At 39.3% G+C, this 19,694-nt stretch overlaps 1 protein-coding gene across 1 annotated transcript in view; it reads left to right on the top strand.

Moving 5' to 3' along the window:
• CFAP58 (cilia and flagella associated protein 58) overlaps positions 1 to 18,752 on the top strand; it is a 112,341-nt gene extending 93,589 nt beyond the window's left edge. The window contains exons 17-19 of the mRNA XM_064269083.1: positions 11,632 to 11,751; positions 14,053 to 14,186; positions 18,599 to 18,752. Coding sequence (XP_064125153.1) covers positions 11,632 to 11,751; positions 14,053 to 14,186; positions 18,599 to 18,710 — 366 coding nt within the window. The 3' untranslated portion in view covers positions 18,711 to 18,752. The remainder of the gene's footprint in view (positions 1 to 11,631; positions 11,752 to 14,052; positions 14,187 to 18,598) is intronic.
• The last annotated feature ends 942 nt before the right edge of the window (positions 18,753 to 19,694 follow it).

Genomic DNA, 19,694 nt, shown 5'->3' with positions numbered 1-19,694 from the left:
GATAGGTGTGGGCCTTTGGACTAGGAGAAAGCTGCCTATTTCATGTGACTCAGCTAACACACTGTGTGAAACAATTATCCCCAACTCTCACCCAAGGAAATTGGTGAATCCAGGGTGAGCGGAATCACTGCACTGGCATTTGCCAAGCACAGATTCGGATTAAAACAGAATAAATTAGTTCCTCTCAGTCAGTTATTGCCTAGAGTAGGCGAGCTGAGGAAGAAGAGGTGTTAAGGTGCACGCTGAATGTGAACTACCTCCTTTTTTCAGCTGAAGATGCAAAAAAGTGTGAACGAGACAGTGAGTAGAAAACTGTAGTTTGGTGGGGAAAGAAGTTCTGTGAGTAGCTCAGTTTCTTCCTGTGAATTGTACTCAGAACAGCACTGACTCTTATTTGCATACACTGTTCAGCATCTAGGCTTGTAATTTACTGTCAGATAAATACAAATACCTGAAGTCTGAGTGACGGAATCTGGAGTTTCCAATGTGAGGTTACAGACTGTCATTGTGTAATTATGGCATTATTTGAAGCTAATGCTGTAATTAATTTCTTACCACTATCCTCAGCCAATATTGACAATGAACTGTGCTGTTATCCAGCATAACTTGGCAGAGTGTCTTGCAGCAAAAGAATCCATAATCATGCCTGACAGTCTGTCTAACTGAGAGAAAGGGATGTCTAGGAAGAGAATATTATTTTAAGAATGGACATAGTATGGTTAATGCTTGGGAGACATGCTCAGCTACAGAGACATCTAGAATCTTGGTGTTAATAAAAAGTCCAGCTTTATTCCGGTATAGCTGTTCATAAAATAATGTAAAGAGTAAGGTATGCTACAGAGTAACAGTAATGTGTGTTGTGAACAAACTAGAATAAATAAAGAAATGTCAACTCAAAGATGTAATCTTGTATTGGTAGGGAAATAATAAACTATTTATGATTTTCATATGGATACTTCATTGACATATGGTCCTTCTAACCCAGTGACAAATTAGTTGGGTAGGTTTAAAAAGAAATGGATGTGGCTTAATGAAGAAGGACAGGATATGTATTACAAGGCAGCTCGTTCTGCCACTGCTGGCTTATGGAGACAATATACATTGGACAGCTAATGGGTCTCTGTTGCATAAGATAGATTCTCTTTATAATAGAATTGCACGCTTTGTCTCTAAATGGGGTTATTATACACACCATTACACAATGTTTGAAGAGCTTGGTTGGCCCTTGTAGAGGGTTAGGAGAGAAATAAATTGGAAAACAATCATACTTAAGACCTTCAATCCATCAAACACTCCATATTTATCTAAATTACTTACACGTTCTCCCAAAATACAAATTTGTATGATACACACAGCTAGAATGTTAATGCTGACCGTCTTCATGTTGGTTTTTTTTTTTTTTTTTTTTTGGGATGGGCCATGCCTGAGGCCTCCTGATGTTTTTTTTTTTTTTTAATTAACTTTTATTAAGCTTCAAGTGATCATTTACCATTCCAATCAGTCTGTCACATGTAAGTTTACATACATCTTACTCCCTTCTCCCACTTGCTCTCCCCCTATTGAGTCAGCCCTTTCAGTCTCTCGTTTCGTGCCAATTTTGCCATCTTCCCTCTCTCTCTATCTTCCCATCCCCCCTCCAGTCAAGAGTTGCCAGCACACTCTCCAGTGTCCACCTGATTTAATTAGCTCACTCTTCATCAGCATCTCTCTCCCCACCGCTGACCAGTCCCTTTCATGTCTGATGAGTTGTCTTCAGGGATGGTTCCTGTCCTGTGCCAACAGAAGGTCTGGGGACCATGACCGCCAGGATTCCTCTAGTCTCAGTCAGACCATTAAGTATGGTCTTTTTATGAGAATTTGGGGTCTGTATCCCACTGATCTCCTGCTCCCTCAGGGGTCCTCTGCTGTGCTCCCTGACAGGGCTGTCATCGATTGTGGCCGGGCACCAACTAGTTCTTCTGGTCTGAGGATGATGTAGGTCTCTGGTTCATGTGGCCCTTTCTGTCTCTTGGGTTCTTAGTTGTTGTGTGGCCTTGGTGTTCTTCATTTTCCTTTGCTCCAGGTGGGTTGAGACCAATTAATGTATCTTAGATGGCCGCTTGTTAGCATTTAGGACCCCAGACGCCACGTTTCAAAGTGGGATGCAGAATGTTTTCATAATAGAATTATTTTGCCAATTGACTTAGAAGTCCCCTCACACCATGTTCCCCAGACCCCAGCCCCTGCTCCGCTGACCTTTGAAGCATTCATTTTATCCCGGAAACCTCTTTGCTTTTAGTCCAGTCCAATTGGGCTGACCTTCCTTGTATTGAGTGTTGTGTTTCCCTTCACCCAAAGCAGTTCTTATCTACTGATTGATCAATAAAAAACCGTCTCCCTCCCTCCCTCCCTCCCCCCTTCGTAACCACAAAAGTATGTGTTCTTCTCAGTTTTTTCTATTTCTCAAGATCTTATAATAGTGGTCTTATACAATATTTGTCCTTTTGCCTCTGACTCATTTCGCTCAGCATAATGCCTTCCAGGTTCTTCCATGTTATGAAATGCTTCCCAGATTCGTCACTGTTCTTTATCGATGCGTAGTATTCCATTGTGTGAATATACCACAATTTATTTACCCATTCATCCGTTGACGGACACCTTGGTTGCTTCCAGCTTTTTGCTATTGTAAACAGAGCTGCAATAAACATGGGTGTGCATATATCTGTTTGTGTGAAGGCTCTTGTATCTCTAGGGTATATTCCGAGGAGTGGGATTTCTGGGTCGTATGGTAGTTCTATTTCTAACTGTTTAAGATAATGCCAGATGGATTTCCAAAGTGGTTGTACCATTTTACATTCCCACCAGCAGTGTATGAGAGTTCCAATCTCTCCGCAGCCTCTCCAACATTTCTTATTTTGTGTTTTTTGGATTAATGCCAGTCTAGTTGGTGTGAGATGGAATCTCATCGTAGTTTTAATTTGCATTTCTCTAATGGCTAATGATTGGGAGCATCTTCTCATATATCTGTTGGCTGCCTGTATATCTTCTTTAGTGAAATGTGTGTTCATATCCTTTGCCCACTTCTTGATTGGGTTGTTTGTCTTTTTGTGGTTGAGTTTTGACAGAATCATGTAGATTTTAGAGATCAGGTGCTGGTCTGAGATGTCATAGCTGAATATTCTTTCCCAGTCTGTAGGTGGTCTTTTTACCCTTTTGGTGAGGTCTTTAGATGAGCATAGGTGTTTGATTTTTAGGAGCTCCCAGTTATCTGGTTTCTCTTCGTCATTTTTGGTAATGTTTTGTATTCTGTTTATGCCCTGTATTAGGGCTCCTAGGGTTGTCCCAATTTTTTCTTCCATGATCTTTATCGTTTTAGTCTTTATGTTTAGGTCTTTGATCCACTTGGAGTTAGTTTTTGTGCATGGTGTGAGGTATGGGTCCTGTTTCATTCTTTTGCAAATGGATATCCAGTTATGCCAGCGCCATTTGTTAAAAAGACTATCTTTTCCCCAATTAACTGACACTGGTCCTTTGTCAAATATCAGCTGCTCATACATGGATGGATTTATATCTGGGTTCTCAATTCTGTTCCATTGGTCTATGTGCCTGTTGTTGTACCAGTACCAGGCTGTTTTGACTACTGTAGCTGTATAATATGTCCTGAAATCAGGTAGAGTGAGGCCTCCCACTTTCTTCTTCTTTTTCAGTAATGCTTTGCTTATCCGGGGGTTCTTTCCCTTCCGTATGAAATTGGTGATTTGTTTCTCTATCCCCTTAAAATATGACATTGGAATTTGGATCGGAAGTGCGTTATATATATAGATGGCTTTTGGTAGAATAGACATTTTTACTATGTTAAGTCTTCCTATCCATGAGCAGGGTATGTTTTTCCACTTAAGTATGTCCTTTTTAATTTCTTGTAGTAGAGCTTTGTAGTTTTCTTTGTATAGGTCTTTTACATCCTTGGTAAGATTTATTCCTAAGTATTTTATCTTCTTGGGGGCTACTGTGAATGGTATTGATTTGGTTATTTCCTCTTCGGTGTTCTTTTTGTTGATGTAGAGGAATCCAAGTGATTTTTGTATGTTTATTTTATAACCTGAGACTCTGCCAAACTCTTCTATTAGTTTCAGTAGTTTTCTGGCGGATTCCTTAGGGTTTTCCGTGTATACGATCATGTCATCTGCAAATAGTGATAGCTTTACTTCCTCCTTGCCAATCCGGATATCCTTTATTTCTTTGTCTAGCCTAATTGCCCTGGCTAGGACTTCAAGTACGATGTTGAATAAGAGCGGTGATAAAGGGCATCCTTGTCTGGTTCCCGTTCTCAAGGGAAATGCTTTCAGGTTCTCTCCATTTAGAGTGATATTGGCTGTTGGCTTTGCATAGATGCCCTTTATTATGTTGAGGAATTTTCCTTCAATTCCTATTTTGGTAAGAGTTTTTATCATAAATGGGTGTTGAACTTTGTCAAATGCCTTTTCTGCATCTATTGATAAGATCATGTGGTTTTTATCTTTTGTTTTATTTATGTGATGGATTACATTAATGGTTTTTCTGATATTAAACCAGCCTTGCATACCTGGTATAAATCCCACTTGATCAGGGTGAATTATTTTTTTGATCTGTTGTTGGATTCTATTGGCTAGAATTTTGTTGAGGATTTTTGCATCAATGTTCATGAGGGATATAGGTCTATAATTTTCTTTTTTTGTAATGTCTTTACCTGGTTTTGGTATTAGGGAGATGGTAGCTTCATAGAATGAGATGGGTAGTATTCTGTCTTTTTCTATGCTTTGAAATACCTTCAGTAGTAGTGGTGTTAAGTCTTCTCTGAAGGTTTGGTAGAACTCTGCAGTGAAGCCGTCCGGGCCAGGACTTTTTTTTGTTGGAAGTTTTTTGATTACCGTTTCAATCTCTTTTTTTGTTATGGGTCTATTTAGTTGTTCTACTTCTGAATGTGTTAGTTTAGGTAGGTAGTGTTTTTCCAAGAATTTATCCATTTCTTCTAGGTTTTCAAATTTGTTAGAGTACAATTTTTTGTAGTAATCTGAGATGATTCTTTTAATTTCATTTGGCTCTGTTGTGATGTGGTCCTTCTCGATTCTTATTCGGGTTATTTGTTTCCTTTCCTGTTTTTCTTTAGTCAGTCTAGCCAATGGTTTATCAATTTTGTTAATTTTTTCCAGGAACCAGCTTTTGGCTTTGTTAATTCTTTCAATTGTTTTTCTGTTCTCTAATTCATTTAGTTCAGCTCTAATTTGTATTATTTGTTTTCTTCTGGTGCCTGATGGGTTCTTTTGTTGCTCACTTTCTATTTGTTCAAGTTGTCGGGACAGTTCTCTGATTTTGGCTCTTTCTTCTTTTTGTATGTGTGCATTTATCGATATAAATTGGCCTCTGAGCACTGCTTTTGCTGTGTCCCAGAGGTTTTGATAGGAAGTATTTTCATTCTCGTTGCTTTCTAAGAATTTCCTTATTCCCTCCTTGATGTCTTCTATAACCCAGTCTTTTTTCAGGAGGGTATTGTTCATTTTCCAAGTATTTGATTTCTTTTCCCTAGTTTTTCTGTTATTGATTTTTAGTTTCATTGCCTTGTGGTCTGAGAAGATGCTTTGTAATATTTCGATGTTTTGGACTCTGCAAAGATTTGTTTTATGACCTAATATGTGGTCTACTCTAGAGAATGTTCCATGTGCACTAGAAAAAAAAGTATATTTTGCAGCAGTTGGGTGGAGAGTTCTGTATAAGTCAATGAGGTCAAGTTGGTTGATTGTTGTAAGTAGGTCTTCCGTGTCTCTGTTGAGCTTCTTACTGGATGTCCTGTCGTTCTCCGAAAGTGGTGTGTTGAAGTCTCCTACTATAAATGTGGAGGTGTCTATCTCACTTTTCAATTCTGTTAAAATTTGATTTATGTATCTTGCAGCCCTGTCATTGGGTGCATAAATATTTAATATGGTTATGTCTTCCTGATCAATTGTCCCTTTTATCATTATGTAGTGTCCTTCTTTATCCTTTGTGGTGGATTTAAGTCTAAAGTCTATTTTGTCAGAAATTAATATTGCTACTCCTCTTCTTTTTTGCTTATTGTTTGCTTGATATATTTTTTTCCCATCCTTTGAGTTTTAGTTTGTTTGTGTCTCTAAGTCTAAGGTGTGTCTCTTGTAGGCAGCATATAGATGGATCGTGTTTCTTTATCCAGTCCGTGACTCTCTGTCTCTTTATTGGTGCATTTAGTCCATTTACATTCAGCGTAATTATAGATAAATAAGTTTTTAGTGTTGTCATTTTGATGCCTTTTCATGTGTGTTGTTGGCCATTTCATTTTTCCACATACTTTTTTTGTGCTGAGATGTTTTTCTTAGTAGATTGTGAGATCCTCATTTTCATAATGTTTAACTTTATGTTAGTTGAGTCATTAACGTTTTTCTTGACTTTTTTCTTGAGTTATGGAGTTGATATTCCTTTTTATGGTTACCTTATTATTTACCCCTGTTTTTTTAAGTAAAAACCTAACTTGTATCGTTCTATATCGCCTTGTATCACTCTCCATCTGGCAGTTCAATGCCTCCTATATTTAGTCCCTCTTTTTGATTATTGTAATCTTTTATCTATTGATTTCCATGATTCCCTGTTATGTGTATTATTTTGTTTATTTATTTATTTTTTAGAATTAATCTTAATTTGTTTGTTTTTGTGCTTTCCCTATTTGAGTTGATATCAGGACGTTCTGTTTTGTGACCTTGTATTGTGCTGGTATCTGATATTATTGGTCATCTGACCAAACAATCTCCTTTAGCATTTCTTGTAGCCTTGGTTTGGTTTTTGCAAATTCTCTAAACTGGTGTTTATCTGTAAATATCTTAATTTCTCCTTCATATTTCAGAGAGAGTTTTGCTGGATATATGATCCTTGGTTGGCAGTTTTTCTCCTTCAGTGCTCTGTATATGTCGTCCCATTCCCTTCTTGCCTGCATGGTTTCTGCTGAGTAGTCTGAACTTATTCTTATTGATTCTCCCTTGAAGGAAACCTTTCTTATCTCCCTGGCTGCTTTTAAAATTATCTGTTTATCTTTGGTTTTGGCGAGTTTGATGATAATATGTCTTGGTGTTTTTCTTTTTGGATCAATCTTAAATGGGGTTCGATGAGCATCTTGGATAGATATCCTTTCGTCTTTCATGATGTCAGGGAAGTTTTGTGTCAGGAGTTCTTCAACTATTTTCTCTGTGTTTTCTGTCCCCCCTCCCTGTTCTGGGACTCCAATCACTCGCAAGTTATCCTTCTTGATAGAGTCCCACATGATTCTTAGGGTTTCTTCATTTTTTTAAATTCTTTTATCTGATTTTTTTTTCAGCTATGTTGGTGTTGATTCTCTGGTCCTCCAGATGTCCCAGTCTGCATTCTAATTGCTCGAGTCTGCTCCTCTGACTTCCTAGTGCGTTGTCTAATTCTGTAATTTTATTGTTAATCTTTTGGATTTCTACATGCTCTCTCTCTATGGATTCTTGCAACTTATTAATTTTTCCATTATGTTCTTGAATAATCTTTTTGAGTTCTTCAACAGTTTTATCAGTGTGTTCCTTGGCTTCTTCTGCAGTTATCCTAATTTCATTTGTGATGTCTTTAAGCATTCTGTAAATTAGTTTTTTATATTCTTTATCTGATAATTCCAGGATTGTATCTTCATTTGGGAAAGATTTTGATTCTTTTGTTTGGGGGGTTGGAGAAGCTGTCATGGTCTGCTTCTTTATGTGGTTTGATATGGACTGCTGTCTCCGAGCCATCACTGGGAAACTAATTTTTCCAGAAAATCCACTGGTACGCTGGCTCCTGGCTCTGAAAACAATTGCTGTCTCCCCGTATTTGTTCGTTCTCTGTCTCTAAATCTGTGTTTGTTGTTCAGAGTTCGTAGATTGTTATGTATGTGATTGATTCACTTGTTTTTCCGAGTCTTTGTTGCAAGAGGGATCCGCGGTAGCGTCCACCTAGTCTGCCGTCTTGGCCCCGCCTCCTTCATGTTGGTTTTATCAGTTAAGTTTTCCACTGTAAGCACAGACCAAAATTCATGTGCATTGAAGCCTGGCAATGCATTTCAACCCTCTTCCCCATTCCTTTTCCCTTTGCTCTGCTCTTCATGCCTTCCACTGTGTTAGCCCTGATGTTTCATTTGGTATTCATTCCATCCACCATGAACACACAGGCATCACTTGTCCTCGGTTGTTTAACTATCAGAACTTTTAACTTTGAATTCTCAGACAATTTTAATGGTAACTCAGTCAGTTTCTGCACCCTTCACACTCTTGGATCCTCACTGTTCAGTCGCTTGGTTATCTATCCTTCAGAATAAATCCATTTCAATTCATTTTACAGCCTTGAAAAAAAAACTGGGGAATGGTAGAAGACAGGAAAATTCAACATCACCCACTCTGTATGTGGAGATTGTTCTTCCTGTTAGAGGACATGGCAGGGCTCATTCAGACTGCGTAGGTCAGGAGATGGAGGAGTTGAGCCATGCTCTTACCTCTAACAGTCTGCAACCTTGCTTTGAACCTGATTTTACCTTCTGGCTTAATTCTTCTGTTGAAGTTATGATGTAGTCTTTAGCAGTGTAGCTCAATTTGAACCAGGTTTTTTCAGAGTTATAACACATCTTCAAGTACCATAGGAAGTATTGCGTGGGAAAAGCAATTCTTTAATATATCCTGACTAGGTTTTTGACTTGTTGAGGGAGTCTGGATGCACCATTCACTTCTATTGACCTCGGGATTCTCACCTATGAAGTGAGGTAACAATATTTGCTTCTTCTAGCCTGTCTTTCTGTGTCTCTCTCCTCCCTACCCACCAACGGCCACTGAAAAGAATTCTGCCTATGAAACATGTCAAGGTTCTTGAAGTAAGATATCTTTTCATGTTAAGATATTATTATATCCCAAACCAGATTGCTTCCTTCCTACATTGTGGGTTCTCTACTTTTCAAGTCTACCTGTATTTTGGTACAGAGAAAGGTGAGCTGAAGGAAATGGACAAAATGGTTTCATGGGCTTCTCCACATATTTATTACCCTCTCCAAATTGAATCTTGAAGCCTTGTCAGAAGTGTTATTTTTCCAACAGAGCAGGCGTTAAATGGCTATAGAAAATAAACTCACCTCCTGATATCTTTCTCGTTGCTTGCTACATCCATTTACTGTGAAGATTATATTGTAAGGTGTAACAGGGGGTGTTGAAAAGCAAAGGAAAATCACCACTTTGTAATTCTATTTGTTCAGGTTTTCTTCTTTTGCGTGGGCTTTTGGGTTTCCTTGTCATTTCTGGAATTATTTCTTCAATGGGAGAGTATTATTTTTATGTGTTTCTCCACAAGCTGATCCAACCAACTGATTTATACTCCTTTGTATATAGAGTTATGGTATTTGTAATGAAATTGCTATAATTCAGCCAGGGAAAAGGAAAAGCTACAACAAATGATAACAATTGCTGTTGTTGTTGTCGTTAGGTGCTATTGAGTTGGTTTCGACTCATAGGAACCCAATGTACAACAGAATGAAACACTGCCTCGTCCTCTGCCATCCTCACAATCGTTGCTATGTTTGAGCCCATAGTTGCAGCCACTGTGTCAGTCCACCTCACTGAGGGTCTCCCTCTTTTTCGCTGACCCTCTACCAAGCATGATGTTCTTCTTCAGGGACTGGTCCCTTCTGATAGCATGACCAAAGTACATGAGACAAAGTCTTGCCATCCTCGCTTCTAGGGAGCTTTCTGACTGTACTTCTTCCAAGACAGATTTGTTTGTTCTTCTGGCAGTCCAATAGCTAGTTAATAAATTTTCTTTTACCTATTTCTTTTATGTTCTCTGGCAAAATCAGATTATTTGATGACAAGACTAAGAATACTTAGCTAGGTAAAAATTAGTTTGCATTTGACTGGATGTTTCATTTAATGAGAGGGCTTGTACCAGTCGTATTTGTTTTCTTTACCGTAATTACCTCAAAGAAATAAATATGTACAGAGACAAATGAGTAGACACTAGTCTTTATCAATGTTTGTCCAAATTATTGCAGTCTAGTGGGATGGGAATCTAGAATTGAGATGGCTTAGAAATAAATCTTTGCTTGTACATATAAAAAAAATTTTTTTTTTTTGTATGTATATCTTTTCTGTGCGTTCAAGGACCTGAAAATGTGTTACGAGCAATTAAACTTTAGAGGATGAATGGAATTCCATGTCACTTTTTGTTTGTTGGTTAAATTAAGTTAAGGTTTGGGTTCCTGGGAAGTCCGTCTTTTATTTCTGCAAATTCACATGTCCTAGTTTCCCTGGAATGTACTTTTTGTTCTAGAAATGTTACTGCAACTTTTCTGACTGAGGTCAGCAGTAACATCCTATTAACTCACCCCAATGGGTATTTTTCCATCCTTCTCCTGTTTCTTCTCTTTACCCAAGTTGATATCACTGACCACTCAAATCCTTCCTCCCTTCTTGAACGTCTGCCTTTTCTTATTTTGGGGAGGCATTCAGTTACTCTCCCTTGTTCTTTTTCTCTAGGTCTTCCTTACTTGTATACTGGTTCTCCCAAATATCTGGTTGTCTGGCCACCAGGTAACCCTTCCCTGGCTGATGGATCCACTCTCATGGCCCCAATCACGATCTGTCTCTAGCTCTACCTTGCTCCTTGGTTCCTAACATGTCCTGAACTTGCTGATTATCAGAAGAGGATGCAGTCACATTTCCCTTCCCCACACCTGTGCCTCTGCTAGCCTCCCCTGCCTCTATTGCCATCATCTGGGCAGGTTAGAGACTTCAGAGTCATCTTGGCTCCTACCCCTTCCTTCCTCTCTGGTCTGGTTCCTCATCCTGCTGGTTCTACCTCAGAAAGGGGTTCACATTTATCCACTCTCTATCCTAGTTGCCTTAGGTCCAGCCTTCCTCTGCTTGTACTAGTGCCTTGATTAGTCTCCTCAATCTGTTCTCTGCTTTGTGCTGGGACTTTTCCTCTAACAGAGAAGCCTGGGCAAGACCCTTCCCTGGTTTTCCCTTGCCTAAAGATGTGGTCCCAAACCCTTTATTGTGAAACATACAGTCTGGTCCCAACCCATGAGTGCAGTCTTTTCTCTATGCTTCTCCCTTCCTGCTAGCCCTGTGCACCCACTGAACTGTACTTATTGCACCCGTGTCCGGCCACTGAACTTTTGCCTAAAAAGCTCTTCTTTTCTAACTCTGCTTGGGGGAAATTCCTGTTCATTAAGGAACAATTCAAATGACATTTTTGTGAACTCTTCCCCAACTCCTTCCACCAGAGCTACTCCCATCCTGCTTTTACAGGCTGCAACCTTGTTAATCCCTTCTATCATTTCCCTGTCTCACAGTTATGTAATCATGAGTTCACACAGAGAAAGACTTTCTCTTATTTCTTTGACTTATTGTTTGTATTCTAATGCTGGGTACAAATTAGGCCCTTGATAAGGGTTGATGTGATGAATGATGGCATGCATCTATGAATGAATGTAAGCAGTGTAAGCTGTGAAGTAACGTAGGATGGCTCCAACCATCCCGACCGTGCTGTTAAAGGCACGTGCCTTGCTTGGATGTGACTGTTTACCACCTCCCCTTACCCTCCCCCCCGCCACCCCTTTGTGGTTATGCTTTCTACCAGGAAAAAGAGAAACTCTATGTGGAACTGAAGCACATCTTGGCCAGGCAGCCAGGGCCCGAGGCTGCGGAACAGCTACAGCTCTACCGACACACGCTGCGGGAGAAGACCAAGCAGCTTAAAGTAAGTGGTGGCCTCTGCTCTGTCCTGGCAGAAGAAAGGCCACACTCTGGGGGACACTCCTGGACAAGCACAGTAAGCCAGCCTCTCAAACACCACACTCCACTGAGGTCAGCTTCTTTAGAACTCTAGTCCCAGGAGGAGTAGGCAGATCCCAGCACTTCCCTTCCCCTCCTAGACTGTTAGCCTCTATGACTCCCCATTTCCAGAAAGAGCCAGGTGAGCAAGTGAGAAAAGAGTTGGAGAATGGAATAAAAGTTTAGGGATAGGGTGTGCATGGGTGATCTCAAGATGATTTAGAGGACTTGGATGGTGGGAAGGAGTAGAGGAAATGTTTTAACACCATCGCCCTGTAAAAGCAGACCACTGTGCTAAAGCAGGTTCCACCTGAAAAAAATGTACACAAACATAGCCTATTGCCCAGCCCCCAGGACCTTGCTTAATTATCATATATTAAGTAAGTAGCCAAGAAAGGTAAGTAAAATCAAGAATTTTGTTAGCATAAATTCCCTCCTAAGTGATACAGGAATGTCAGTTCGGAGGCGCAGTGGTTTACTGTCACACAAGTCTCTTTAAAGTCTTCTCAAAGACTGGGTGTTCACCCCATATTTTGAGCTTTACCGTCTAAGCCAGTACTTAGATAGTCTTGGCACATCAGGGAAGTCTGACCCACACATTCACAGAATACATCATATGGCGGCTGAACTCTGGTACCTACCTGTACAATGAGGGCAGTAATCGTTGCCTTTCTGCCTCAGGTAAAATGGATGCCATGTTACCAGTATAGTACTAACCCTTTTGTAAACAGGACTTTGTAAAATCATGTCATTTTCCTTTATAAAGGCAAATGAGACAGAAGTCTAACTAGAATATTAATTTTCAATTTATTATTCTTAAGTGTTCATTTCACATGAGTATCCTGAGACATAATTTGAGTTTTGCATAAGATATAATCTTTTGATTATCTTTGTTCCCTTAAAAAATTGAATACTTCAAACAAAATAAAAGCTTATCTTCTCTTTTCCTCAGGGGCGAGTATAGATTAGAAAAACACATGTCTGTCTTTGCTCTATTACCAGACACCCATAGCTACTCTAGGATGTATTGAATAGCACATGAGAGGCTTTTGTTACTTTAACCCTTTATCTCTGGAAATCCAGCTTCTTCTTACTCTGAATGAAACATGACACCCCCTGAAAGAGGTGCAAAGGTTGATGGCACTGAGCAAGTCTGGCGGTTTGTCCTCATTATTTAGGCTCTTTTCTTAGCTCCATATTCATTGTTTGGAAACAGGGTCTTTGTCCTTAAAAGTTTAACTATTGAGACAGGTTTTCTTCCAATGTGACAATCATATCCTTTAACTCATGATACCACAGAGTTGTTTTCACAGCAATTAAGAGGAAAGAGTTCATAAGCAGATGGGCACCCAAGAGGCAAAGATCCCCCTTTTATACAAATCTTTAGAATAGAGATCAAGAGGAAAAAGAAATAGTCTGTTCCATGCCACATAGAACAGCAGCCTTCCTTTTCTCTCCTTGGTTTTGGTGAGGAGCACAACCTAGTTCTGGCTGCTTCTTGCCCAGTCTGAGACCAGTAGCGTCTTTTGAACACACCCATGGAAGGAGGCAGATGATCAGACTTTATCCCAGCTCTGCACATGTGCTAGGCTCTCCTTAAGCCCACATCATAGCTTCCTGCTTCTTAGAAGTAAGCGTCCCAGTGCTGGAATAAAGAATGGACTTGTGGGCGGTCTCAAAGAATACAATGTAGAGGTGATAGACATTTAACAGAGCAACAACCTTGGAAAATACATGAATTGAATTTCTAGTTAACGGTGGTGTCAGAATGATTCCACAATAGTTTTTACCACAATTCTCAGGTGAATCACACTCCTTAGTGATGTTTTTCTTGAATGCCTTTTTTTTTTTTAACTTTAAAAGCAATATTATACTGTATGTCTGGGAGTTTTTCTGTCTCTACTCACAATTTTTTTTACTCACAATATTCTTTGAAACAGTATACTGTTCATCGGTGAACCTGTTTTGAATGTTGCCGGATAGCTCTCCTTTTAAGCAGGGGAATGATATTTCCTTTTAAGTTTGTCACCAGGTTATGAGCCTTAAGCCCTCAGCCAGGTTTTCACCCAGACAGGGACCTGGAGCTGGTGGAAGTGGGCAGATTAACTGTTAAAACTGGGCATGGCTTTGTATCTCTAGCTCCACTGTGGTAATGATAAAAGAAAAATTTTGGAAAAGGGTATTGTCTGGGTATCTTATGTTAACGCTACCTTATTTGCAATGTTAGGTTTTGTCTTCAGAATTGAATATGTATGAATCACAGAGCCAAGAATACAAGTATGAGATTGAGAGACTTGGCAATGAACTGATGAATATAAAGAAGAAATACCTCGCTCAGAAACGTAAAGAACAGATTCAGAAGTAAGAATTACTCAAATGTTCTTGTTTTGTTGTGCCTATTACCTGCTGATAAGAAAATATTTGGCAGTCACAGTCACAGAGTTGCAGATTTCATTGCAGTAAACTAAGTTATAAGGAGCCCTGGTGGCACAAAGTTTAAGTGCTCAGCTTCTAACCAAAAAGTCAGCGGTTGGAACCTACCCAGTGGCTCCGTGGGAGAAAGACCTGTGATCTGCTCCTGTAGAGATTACAGCCTAGGAGACCCTACGGGGCAGTTCTACCCTGTCTTATAGGGTCACTGTGAGTTGGAACTGACAGCACCCAACAATAAAAACAGCAAACTAAGTCACAAGGTCAGAGCAAGATCAGTTTCTTATCTAATACTGTGGCCCCTCCTTAGGGGCCTGGCAGGGATCCATTAGTATCTGCTCAGTGATGGGCCCAACACAGAGCAGAGGAAACATAATGCAATTTTTCCCCACTGTTCTCACGTTTTGGAGATAGTCTTGCCATAACTGTGTTTGCAAATGAGGCGCTAAATCAGCCTTATAAAAACTGAAGCAAATTCACATTTAAAACCACATGTAATTTTGTTAAGGAGGCAGGGCGTGGTATAGCTGGTCTTTCTAATAATGCAGCTGTATGCTGTAATTATGAGCAGTTTACAACTGGTTTCCACCTATGTATTAGACAAACTATCTCTGAACCATCTCTGTGTCTGGTTACTGACTTCAGTATCTGCTGTGGGGTGTTAACATGAGCACTTAACTTCTAGGAGATGCTAATGAAGATGTCAGGTGAACATTTTCATCTGCCTGAACCCAGGTTGAGAGAAGGGGGCCCAAATGAATCAGCAGATTTGAAACTTGTTTTTGCTGTGTGGCCCAAACCATCTAGTTAATTCTCTAGTAACTCCATTATGGGTTGAAAACCATTTTTGATACAGTTGTCCCTCCGTATCGGTGGGGGTTAGTTCCAGGACCCCTGCAGATACCAAAATCTGAGGATGCTCAACTCACTTATGTAAAATGGCTTAGTATTTGCATATAACTTACACATATCCGTCTGTACACTCTAAGCCATCTCTGGATTACTTATAATACCTAATAAAATGTAAATTCTATGTTAAATAATTGTATCGTTTAGGGAATAATGACAAGAAAAAAAGTCTGTACATGTTCAGTACACACACAATCATCGCAGGCCTGACTATATAGTACACATCACTTTTTTTTTTTTCTGTATTATTTTCAATCAGCAGTTGGTTGAATCCGCAGATGCGGAATCTGTGGATGAGGAGGGCTAACTATATTTCATCTACGTGGACATTTCAGGACATGGTGAAAGATGGCTTGAATGCATCTGTCTATAATTCTTTAGTGGAAAACTGCTATATAAACTAACTGGATACAAATTAATTTGCCAGTAAAAATCTGCCCTTCTTGTAAATCAGAATATTCCCCATTCCACGTTTAGATGCCGGTTCTTGGTGGAATAAAATCCCGTTATAATTTAGATGAGTCTTTCTTATCATGTGGGCCTCACAGCTATCTGATTCAGAATCACAGTGGTGAGATTTTTAATCGTGCAAGTTCTCAGGCCTCATCTCTAGGCATTCAGATTCAGAAGGTTCTGGATAGACCTCAGAAATCTACAGCTTAACACACCCATCGTGAAAATGCACATTAAAGTTCGAAAATCACTGATACTAATGATGTGAATTAAATGAATTTTGGAATTTTTTTTTTTTTTTAACACTACAGGTTTCTTTTAGGACGCCAAGGTTGTGCTTATAAAATGTCACAAAGGCCAGTTTCCAAGTGAGGCAGGGGTCTAGTTGAGTGGCCTTTGAACTTTTTTGATGGCTCACCCTTATCAGTGAAATATTTTTGTACTTGTTCTACCCAATATATACATATTTTTAGGTAAACTCTTAATTTTAGAGTAGTTTTAGATTGATCCCAATACATTGTAACTTAAAATTATATGCAAGTACTCTTGTCAATTTGTGAGTAATTTTTAAGGTGCCATCAAGTCAGCACCAACTCATGGTGGCTTTCTGTATAACAGGATGAAATATTGCCTGGTTCTGTGCTGTCTTCATGATTGTATGTTTGACTCCATTGTTGTGACTGTTGTGTCGTCCATCTCATTGAAGTTTTCCTTCATTTTCGTTGACCCTCTACTTTACTGACATGATATCCTTTTCTAGCCATTGGCCTTTCCTGATGATGTGTCCAAATTAAGCGAGTCGAAGTCTTGCCATCCTCTCTTCTAAGGAACATTCTGGTTGTATTTCTATTGTAACTATTAGTTAAAGCATAATTTTAATTTTTAAAGACAAAAGTATAAATAGAATCTCTAATATATTCTTTTCCACCCCAGTGCATCATCTCACTCACCTTCTAGAGTTTATGTACTCCATTTTGGACACCATTGGTCAGGTTACACAGTTATAAACATGTACCTTGGCTCAATCATTATCTTTCTATAGCTGATTAACTTTCTTGCCTTGGCTCTGGGTTTGGCCTAGCCTCGTTAGACCTTACTGATCTTCAGTAGTTTGCTGGACACAGAGACTATTATGAGCCTCCACCCTGGTTCCCATGGCCCATTCTCTAGAACTTCTATTGCCCCCCACCTACCACTACCTGCCACTACTTGTGGGTATTCACATGTAAATGAATTACAGTTAAAACAAATTAAAAATTCATTTCCTCAGTTACACCAACCATATTTCAAGTGCTTAATAGCCGCGTGTGGCCATGGCATTGAGTAGCGCAAATACAGAACAGTTCCATCGTCACAGAAAGTTCTAATGGATAGTGATGCTCTAGAATCTTGGCCTTAACTGTCCTCTTCTTGCCCTTCAATGCTCATTACTTGTAGACAGTCTGGCCTGGTTAGGGTTTCATAGGTGGTTCCATTTAGTTGGGGCTTCCATAAATTGGAGGTAGACAGAGAGATGAGTTCACAGAAGAATAGCACAAATGATTAAGGAGCTGAACAGAAATATACAGAGGCAAGAACAAAAGCGCTGAGATGGTTTAGACTGGAAGGAAGGAGGCCGAAGGGAGTCATTATGATGGTCTATAAATACATTAAAAAGATAATATAAAGGAGACATTATTCCTGTTAGTCAGCTTAGACCAAGCCAGAAGCATGAAGCTTAACTTTCTTCAGAAAGGAAAATTGAGGTTATTTAAGGCAAGAGAGGGCAGGGGGGAGGGGTAGCAGTGCCTGCATCTAACAACAGTCAGGAGCCAGACAACTTGCCAAAGTACGTGAAGGAATCCACTTTGCTGGATCCACTCAAGGCTAAGCTTTTGTCCTATTTATGGAGGATAGTTTTTTATAATAATGAAATCAATTCTGCTAAGAGATAGCTGGATTGATTAACCAATCCTCTACAGGTTCTTTCCAAATGGAATCATTTAGCATAATTTCTGGATGTTCTCCCCACACATGCCCTTTATAAAATAGCAATTCTTATCATTTTTGCTGTTTTGCCTTTTTTTTTTTTTCTTCATATACCCTCTTCATCATGATCTGGTCTCAATCTGCACCCCACCTGCCCCCAGCTCCCCTACCCTGGACCCTAGACTGGTCTCAAGTCTGCAGTCAGATTCTGTACCCAAAGGTGGCATGCAGTCCTCTGAGGTGAATCATCCATTGTCCTCAAATACAATTGCTTTTGGTCTTAGCAGTTTGCTTTTTTATCTCCTTAAAGGGACTTCACAGATGCTTTCCGTAGGACCCCTAATGACGCAGTGGACGGCTTGTGTAAATCCAGGGTGTCTCTGCAGGAAACCTGAATGTGTGTATTTAAAGGACATCCATATAGAAGACATTTTGTAGATTTTAGGGTAAAACTTCCTCTGTCTCTTGTCAAATATACTATCTTATTTATTTCTCAGGTTTTCTTGTATCTTAAACTGTCTCTAGTAATAAATGCTGCTTGTTTAAAGTTACACCATTTTATAAATTTCCAACTTGGATGAAGATACCTTGTGTATGGTAAATACAAGTTTCCACGGGGACTTGGAATATAAAACATTGATAAATTAGTCTTATAATTGAGTCGAGAGAAAGACGCTTCTGACTGATCTTTGGGAATAAACAAATATTTTGTAAAACAGGAAGATGATTAGAAGTTGGAAGGCACCGAGTTCACAGTGTTTGACTTCTAGTGAGGTCTCCTGTCCCTAATTAGATCAACAGTAGGAAAGGGCAGGCTTAATTGTGTGTTTCCCTAATTCTATGAGTTATCAGCAAATACCTAATGAGATTTCAACAACTACCTTGCCTGAAACTAAAAGCTTTAATCAAAGCAGTTTTCAGTGGCTAACTCACCATATGAACTTAGAGAACATCAAACTTAGAAGAGGAAAAAGATGTTAAGGAAACTAACTTTCTCCCCCTCTCTTTTACAGAAACAGGGACAGAATACCCATGGATGACACCTTCTCCATGCTTAAACCAACTGTCCCTCGTTTTACTGGGGGCGGATTTCCCCTCAACAAGTCCTTCAAGATGAAGTCCTAACTTGGAGCCCCTGCCTGGGTCCAGTTGAACACGTCATGAAATTTGCTCTGGAACGTTTTAGAGAAATCCCTTTCAAAATCTTTTGGATCACAGATTTTTTTAAAGGAAAATCAGTGCTTATATTCCAGGATGGAAAGAAATGTAGAACTGTCATAGTCGTGTACATGTAAGAGTAATGAAATTTTACTCTGTCCAAGTGGATATTAACAGACTGTAATTACACCTATCCAGTTTTTTTTTTTTTTTTTAGTTATGCTGACCCATTGCATGAAGCAGATCTTTTGTTACTACCACACTTACTGATTTGGAACACACCAGATCTAGATACTCCATATGGATGAAGCTTTGGATATTAATTTTTCTATTATAGACATTGGTGCACTAAAGCTTTTATATTAAAGTAATGTTATGCATCCCCTCTAACCTTATTGATAAGAAACTCTTTTAATTATTCCTAATTAAAAAATCACTACATGAGATGAGAAAGAAGGACACTGTCAAATATTTAGAATGTGTTTTGAGAATGATTTCTATGTGGAATTTCTTTTCAGGACTGGGGTAGGAAAATCTATCCCAAAGAGACATAGTAATAAATATTTCATCATAAAAAGTAAAAAAAGAAACTTTGTTTAAAGCATGAGAAATGTTTAATATAAGAATTTGATTCAGAGGAACCACGTCTATAAAATTAGGAGTTCCAGCTGGTATCTTCCAAAGGCCAGCATTTTGAGCCATTGAACCACTGTGTTTTTCTCTTTTGTTGAAGCCACAGTTACTTGAGCATCAGTTCAACATTACTTCCTTATGAGTGTTTATTCAGTTATGTGAGGACACTCTGACAATCTCTAACAGTAACTCAACCTACAGTGTTTTTAAATTACTGAGGAGTAAGTAGCTCAGGGATGAGCAAGGACAACGTAAGTGGATTGTTAAAACATTCTAGTTGTGCTAAGGGACCAAGATTCCCACTGTGACGAGCAGGAG

This window comes from Loxodonta africana, chromosome 16 (assembly GCF_030014295.1).
Source record: "Loxodonta africana isolate mLoxAfr1 chromosome 16, mLoxAfr1.hap2, whole genome shotgun sequence".
Lineage (NCBI taxonomy): Eukaryota > Metazoa > Chordata > Mammalia > Proboscidea > Elephantidae > Loxodonta > Loxodonta africana.
Note: the sequence above shows the minus strand (reverse complement) of the source record. Positions and strands in the feature narration are given on the sequence as shown.